Below are 7,690 nucleotides of genomic sequence, written 5' to 3'. Positions count from 1 at the left end.
CTCAGACCACGCCGACCCATACTGTCATTTTTCCACGTATTTATTATGTGTTTATTATCAATTTATACTCATTTACAATCATGACACACCTTTTAACAGACCCCTAATTACAACCTTATATTACACGCCTTATAACATTACACGCCTTATAACATTACACACATTATAACAGACCCCTTATTACAACCTTATATTACACGCCTTATAACATTACACACCTTATAACAGACCCTTAATTACAACCATAATTATAAGGAAAATCCAGACGCCATCATTAAATCAACAACTTTAGAACCACTCTATTCATATTATTCTGTATTTTCAACACTGTCTTATGTGCTTTTATAAAGTAACGGCTTAAAGATCTTTAGCATTCTCTCCCTTGATTTGATATTCTCTGTACGTTGTTCTCAAATTCTCATCACATTTTTAAAGACTTTCGGTCCTATAAGCCTCGTTCTACACAAACGACGTCTACCAACGTCCCTATCTTTTACTATTTTATTATCTTACTTAACGATTTAAAAAAAAAAAAAGGTTTCTTTCCTATTCTGAATTGTACTCTGCCTTGTTTCACATTATCTCTCCCTTGAATCTCCTTCACTTAACCGCCATCTTACTGGTTTATCTGTTCTCCCCCTCACCCCCTCTTCTTTTTTTTAAAGTTATTTAGACAAACAAACACTAATAGCGAATTATTGACAAAAAAATAAAATGCTGATCAAGTAATTTAAAGGTTTACTAAAAAAAAGTAAAAAAAAAAAAAACACCGTAAGGAATAGAGTTAGTTTTTGTGTAAGGAAAAGAGAAAGTAGAGGGGGGGGGTGCACTGTGAGATTACCGACCTGGGGTTAAATAACGGGAAGGTGGTTTTTTAAATATTTTTTTTATAAGAGCAGTCATGATCGAGTTCGATGCGCGCGTGGGGTGGGGGTGGGGGTGAGGGGGCTGGGGGCAATCATTTGCTACTTTGTATCGGTTGCCAAATATTTTTATACTTTGGCAACTTTTTATACTTTTTATACTTTGGCAAGAGGATCGTCTCTCTGGCAATTCGTTTTCGTGTGAATGGTTTTAGCTAGTCCAAAAAAAAAAAGTTAAGAGGTTTTTTTTTATATAAAAAAAGTAAATGTACATGTTGTTGGTGTGTGTGTTGGTGTGTGTGTGTATGTGTGGGGGTGGGGGTAGAGATGATGGGTTGAAGTACAGTGGGGGTTAGGGTGAGAACGGAAGAGTTGTTGATAAGATCAACATATCAAACACTCAGGAGGGGAGCTTAAAGAATCATTTTATTTTCACATCAATTTTCTTCTAGGGTGATTTGAAGAACAGGCTGAGACGTAAGAAGATACTTGCGGTATACTAGTCAAGAATTTTTTTTTTCTTTACCTCAGAGACAAGATCACAAAAGAAAACACATTTCACTTTATTGTCAAAAGCACACGGCAAACACATTGTTACGTCATTGTAGAAAGCACACGAAAATTACATTTTTAGGTCACAAAAACACATCTACGTCATTGAATAGACCTCACAAAAACGTGTCTACGTCATTGAACAGACCTTACAAAAACGTGCTTACGTCATCGATTAGACCTCACAAAAACGTGTTTACGTCATTGGATTAGACCTCACAAAAACGTGTTTACGTCATTGATTAGACCTCACAAAAACGTGTTTACGTCATTGATTTGACCTCACAAAAACGTGTTTACGTCATTGATCTGACCTCACAAAAACGTGTTTACGTCATTGATTAGACCTCACAAAAACGTGTTACGTCATTGAACAGACCTCACAAAAACGTGTTTACGTCATTGATTAGACCTCACAAAAACGTGTTTACGTCATTGATTAGACCTCACAAAAACGTGTTTACGTCATTGATTAGACCTCACAAAAACGTGTTTACGTCATTGATTAGACCTCACAAAAACTTGTTTACGTCATTGATCAGACCTCACAAAAACGTGTTTACGTCACTGAATAGACCTCACAAAAACGTGTTTACGTCATTGAATAGACCTCACAAAAACGTGTTTACGTCATTGATTAGACCTCACAAAACGTGTTTACGTCATTGATCAGACCTCACAAAAACGTGTTTACGTCATTGACCAGACCTCACAAAAACGTGTTTACGTCATAGATCAGACCTCACAAAAACGTGTTTACGTCATTGACCAGACCTCACAAAAATGTTTTCGACAGAGCTTACAAAAACACCCACAATTTACGGAGGTATACAATCACATCAACACTACTGTGTTCTAATTTTGTTTTAAATTTTTAAACGAATTTCTATGATTGTAGTTCTGCTATAGTAGAGCGCACATGGAAAAATTCTTCAAACATTATTAAGATTTATTCAATCGATTTTGGACTTAACTTCCGAAATTATAAAAATATCGAATAATACCTAAGTAATCTATATATGTCTAGCGGTCAGTCCGTCTAAAAAAATTTTTTTTTCACCGTACATCATACACCTGTTTAGCGTGATTGGGTTGCTGTTGATGTAATGTCTTCTAATTGAGATGGAAACACGGAATTGCGAGAAAAAACGCGAGTTCGTTTTTAACAACTGTTTCATATTTCCTGGAGTTATTGATTGTTTTGTAGTTTTCAATCCGATATGGATTGCTGTTTCATCTGCTTGGGGGTTGGAACTCAGGACTGTTTGGTTTAGCAACCATGAACTTTACCAACCCGACCACACCAACCGCCGTGAAAAGGGTTAAATTTTAGGTTAAGCTTACTCTTAGTTAAAGGGTTAGACCAGGTTTGGCCATTTTAGGTTGGACTAGGGACCAGGGTTGGCCGTGTTAGGTTGGACTAAGGTTGGCCGTGTTAGGTTGGACTAGGGTTGGCCGTGTTAGGTTGGACCTGGGTTGGCCGTGTTAGGTTGGACCAAGGTTGGCCGTGTTAGGTTGGACTAGGGTTGGCCGTGTTAGGTTGGACCTGGGTTGGCCGTGTTAGGTTGGACCAAGGTTGGCCGTGTTAGGTTGGACTAAGGTTGGCCGTGTTAGGTTGGACCAAGGTTGGCCGTGTTAGGTTGGACTAAGGTTGGCCGTGTTAGGTTGGAATAAGGTTGGCTGTGTTAGGTTGGACTAAGGTTGGCCGTGTTAGGTTGGACTAGGGTTGGCTGTGTTAGGTTGGACTAGGGTTGGCTGTGTTAGGTTGGACCAGGGTTGGCCGTGTTAGGTTGGACTAAGGTTGGCTGTGTTAGGTTGGACCAGGGTTGGCCGTGTTAGGTTGGACTAAGGTTGGCTGTGTTAGGTTGGACTAGGGTTGGCTGTGTTAGATTGGACCTGGGTTGGCTGTGTTAGGTTGGACTAAGGTTAGCCGTGTTAGGTTGGACTAAGGTTGGCCGTGTTAGGTTGGACCAGGGTTGGCCTTGTTGGACCAGGGTTGGCCGTGTTAGGTTGGACTAAGGTTGGCCGTGTTAGGTTGGACTAAGGTTGGCTGTGTTAGGTTGGACTAGGGTTGGCTGTGTTAGATTGGACCTGGGTTGGCTGTGTTAGGTTGGACTAAGGTTAGCCGTGTTAGGTTGGACTAAGGTTGGCCGTGTTAGGTTGGACCAGGGTTGGCCTTGTTGGACCAGGGTTGGCCGTGTTAGGTTGGACTAAGGTTGGCCGTGTTAGGTTGGACTAAGGTTAACCGAGTTAGGTTGGACTAAGGTTGGCCGTGTTAGGTTGGACCAGGGTTGGCCTTGTTGGACCAGGGTTGGCCGTGTTAGGTTGGACCAAGGTTGGCCGTGTTAGGTTGGACCAGGGTTGGCCTTGTTGGACCAGGGTTGGCCGTGTTAGGTTGGACTAGGGTTGGCCGTGTTAGGTTGGACTAAGGTTGGCCGTGTTAGGTTGGACCAGGGTTGGCCTTGTTGGACCAGGGTTGGCCGTGTTAGGTTGGACCAGGGTTGGCCGTGTTAGGTTGGACTAGGGTTGGCCGTGTTAGGTTGGACCAAGGTTGGCCGTGTTAGGTTGGACTAAGGTTGGCCGTGTTAGGTTGGACTAAGGTTAGCCGAGTTAGGTTGGACTAAGGTTGGCCGTGTTAGGTTGGACTAAGGTTGGCCGTGTTAGGTTGGACCAGGGTTGGCCTTGTTGGACCAGGGTTGGCCGTGTTAGGTTGGACCAGGGTTGGCCGTGTTAGGTTGGACTAAGGTTAGCCGAGTTAGGTTGGACTAAGGTTGGCCGTGTTAGGTTGGACTAAGGTTGGCCGTGTTAGGTTGGACCAGGGTTGGCCGTGTTAGGTTGGACCAAGGTTGGCCGTGTTAGGTTGGACTAAGGTTGGCCGTGTTAGGTTGGACTAAGGTTAGCCGAGTTAGGTTGGACTAAGGTTGGCCGTGTTAGGTTGGACTAAGGTTAGCCGTGTTAGGTTGGACCAGGGTTGGCCTTGTTGGACCAGGGTTGGCCGTGTTAGGTTGGACCAAGGTTGGCCGTGTTAGGTTGGACCAGGGTTGGCCTTGTTGGACCAGGGTTGGCCGTGTTAGGTTGGACCAGGGTTGGCCTTGTTGGACCAGGGTTGGCCGTGTTAGGTTGGACCAGGGTTGGCCGTGTTAGGTTGGACTAGGGTTGGCCGTGTTAGGTTGGACCAAGGTTGGCCGTGTTAGGTTGGACTAAGGTTGGCCGTGTTAGGTTGGACTAAGGTTAGCCGAGTTAGGTTGGACTAAGGTTGGCCGTGTTAGGTTGGACTAAGGTTGGCCGTGTTAGGTTGGATCAGGGTTGGCCTTGTTGGACCAGGGTTGGCCGTGTTAGGTTGGACCAGGGTTGGCCGTGTTAGGTTGGACTAAGGTTGGCCGTGTTAGGTTGGACCAGGGTTGGCCGTGTTAGGTTGGACCAGGGTTGGCCTTGTTGGACCAGGGTTGGCCGTGTTAGGTTGGACTAAGGTTGGCCGTGTTAGGTTGGACTAAGGTTGGCCGTGTTAGGTTGGACCAGGGTTGGCCTTGTTGGACCAGGGTTGGCCGTGTTAGGTTGGACTAAGGTTGGCCGTGTTAGGTTGGACTAAGGTTGGCCGTGTTAGGTTGGACTAAGGTTGGCCGTGTTAGGTTGGACTAAGGTTGGCCGTGTTAGGTTGGACTAAGGTTGGCCGTGTTAGGTTGGACTAAGGTTGGCCGTGTTAGGTTGGACTAAGGTTGGCCGTGTTAGGTTGGACCAGGGTTGGCCTTGTTGGACCAGGGTTGGCCGTGTTAGGTTGGACTAAGGTTGGCCGTGTTAGGTTGGACTAAGGTTGGCCGTGTTAGGTTGGACCAGGGTTGGCCTTGTTGGACCAGGGTTGGCCGTGTTAGGTTGGACTAAGGTTGGCCGTGTTAGGTTGGACTAAGGTTGGCTGTGTTAGGTTGGACTAAGGTTGGCCGTGTTAGGTTGGACCTGGGTTGGCCTAGTTAGGTTGGATCAGGGTTGGCCGTGTTAGGTTGGACCAGGGTTGGCCGTGTTAGGTTGGACTAAGGTTGGCTGTACTAGGTTGGACCAGGGTTGGCCGTGTTAGGTTGGACTAAGGTTGGCCGTGTTAGGTTGGACCAAGGTTGGCCTTGTTAGGTTGGAACAGGGTTGGCCGTGTTAGGTTGGACCAGGGTTGGCCGTGTTAGGTGGACCAGGGTTGGCCTTGTTAGGTTGGAACAGGGTTGGCCGTGTTAGGTTGGACCAGGGTTGGCTGTGTTAGGTTGGACCAGGGTTGGCCGTGTTAGTTTGGACCTGGGTTGGCCGTGTTAGGTTGGAATAAGGTTGGCCGTGTTAGGTTGGACTAAGGTTGGCCGTGTTAGGTTGGACTAAGGTTGGCCGTGTTAGGTTGGACTAAGGTTGGCCTAGTTAGGTTGGAGTAAGGTTAGCCGTGTTAGGTTGGACCAAGGTTGGCCGTGTTAGGTTGGACAAGGGTTGACCTAGTTAGGTTGGACCAGGGTTGGCCGTGTTAGATTGGACCAGGGTTGGCCGTGTTAGGTTGGACTAAGGTTGGCCGTGTTAGGTTGGACTAAGGTTAGCCGAGTTAGGTTGGACCAGGGTTGGCCGTGTTAGGTTGGACTAAGGTTAGCCGTGTTAGGTTGGACCAGGGTTGGCCTTGTTAGGTTGGATCAGGGTTGGCCGTGTTAGGTTGGACTAGGGTTGGCCTTGTTAGGTTGGACCAGGGTTTAACATTTTAGGTTGGATCAGGGTTGGCTGTGTTTGGTTGCACCAGGGTTGGCCGTGTTAGGTTGGGCCAAGGTTGGCTGTGTTAGGTTGGACTAAGGTTGGCCGTGTTAGGTTGGATCAGGGTTGGCTGTGTTAGGTTGCACCAGGGTTGGACATTTAGGTAGGACCTATGCAAAGGTTGAGACTATGGATATGGCTAGACTAGGATTTTAGCTCAACCTTTCGAACCCATGCCACAGTTTATATAAGACCGTACATTTTAGATACACGAAAGGTGGGGGTAGGGGTGGAATCCAGCATCAACAACCTACGAGCCAACCACCCCCATCCCCTGAGTATATGCCTACACCGGACCCTGTAGTAAATGCTTGCCCTAATTTCTCGAGGTCAACCTGACCTGCATTCTTCAATAAATATTTAACCCATATATTTCAAAACTGCTTCGCTAAGCTAACTTCAACAATTTTATACAAAAAATAAATACATTTCAATCTCATATTTCGTGAAGGAATGTCAATACACAACTAATAAGCCTTATTTTATACAAAATCTGACGAGATTTAAAAAAAAAGATTTTTTTCATCATGTTTGGTTTGGGTAAAACAAACTCATTAAACGCTACAAGCGAATTTTACGGAAATCGTAACATTTTAATGCGGTGGAATCAGAATATATTTTTATACAGAGGCTAACAAATGCAGGATAGTTCAAAGCGAGAGAAGATACATTTGATTTAACAGAAGTTATTTTAGAAGAAAGGGAGTTAACCTGCAAGAATAACCAAATATTTTTGGGGAAAAGGGAAGATAATTACTTGTATTTTAAAAAAAGACTTAGTTAGAATTGTATCATAATCAATTCTTTCAGTTCAAGAGGAGATACATTTGTATTTTCAAACAGACACAGAATCGTATCATAACCAATAAATTCAGATCAAGGGGAGATCAGGCAATGTAGCCCGCCAGGCCCAGGGCAAGTGACGCAAGGGTCGACATAGGAAAACATGGCGTTGAGACAGGGGGTTGAGACAGGGGGTTGAGACAGGGGGTTGACAGCTGTTCCCAATTCCTTCCTCATCTTTCGGCCTCCTCCAGCTTTTTACCCCCCCCCCCCCCCCCAGACACACCATCCCTCTCTACTTCACCATCCATTTCGTTTTCCAAACTCATTTGTTTTAGTGACATCGGTATGTGAAGAGATAGTGTGGTCAGTTTTATGCCCAGCCACATTTACTTTTCCCAACATGAGTTAGCTAGTGTTGTTGACGCGCTACCATCCAATAACATATCGTTTGATCTGGTAGTCAGCAAGAAAAGTATTAAAAAAAAAAACTGACATACCTGGTACAGTGGGTGACGTGGCGATGGTCGTGTAGGTCCTCGTGTCACGTGATAACCTCTGTAGACTGTCTGTCAGGAGCCGGACGGTATCAGCCTGGCACCGTCCGTCCTCCTCCAGTCTGCGGATCTTGTCCCGGAGCTCGATGTTCTCCAGGGCAGCGTCGTCAGCTTGCACTGAAGGCACGGGGGTTCGATTCTTCAGGTCTGTGGGTGGGGATGTGAATATGA

At 45.6% G+C, this 7,690-nt stretch overlaps 1 protein-coding gene across 1 annotated transcript in view; it reads right to left on the bottom strand.

Annotated features, from left to right (window-relative positions):
• The window catches only part of LOC131930820 (cingulin-like), a gene marked incomplete at both ends in the record, with an annotated part of 38,419 nt that overhangs the window by 10,925 nt on the left and 19,804 nt on the right, over positions 1-7,690 (bottom strand). The window contains one exon of the mRNA XM_059287443.1: positions 7,463-7,666. Within this exon, the coding sequence (XP_059143426.1) occupies positions 7,463-7,666 (204 nt within the window). The remainder of the gene's footprint in view (positions 1-7,462; positions 7,667-7,690) is intronic.

The sequence above is a fragment of the Physella acuta genome, unplaced genomic scaffold (assembly GCF_028476545.2).
Source record: "Physella acuta isolate Inbredline_101_S28 unplaced genomic scaffold, ASM2847654v3 ptg001854l, whole genome shotgun sequence".
NCBI classification, from domain to species: domain Eukaryota; kingdom Metazoa; phylum Mollusca; class Gastropoda; family Physidae; genus Physella; species Physella acuta.
Note: the sequence above shows the minus strand (reverse complement) of the source record. Positions and strands in the feature narration are given on the sequence as shown.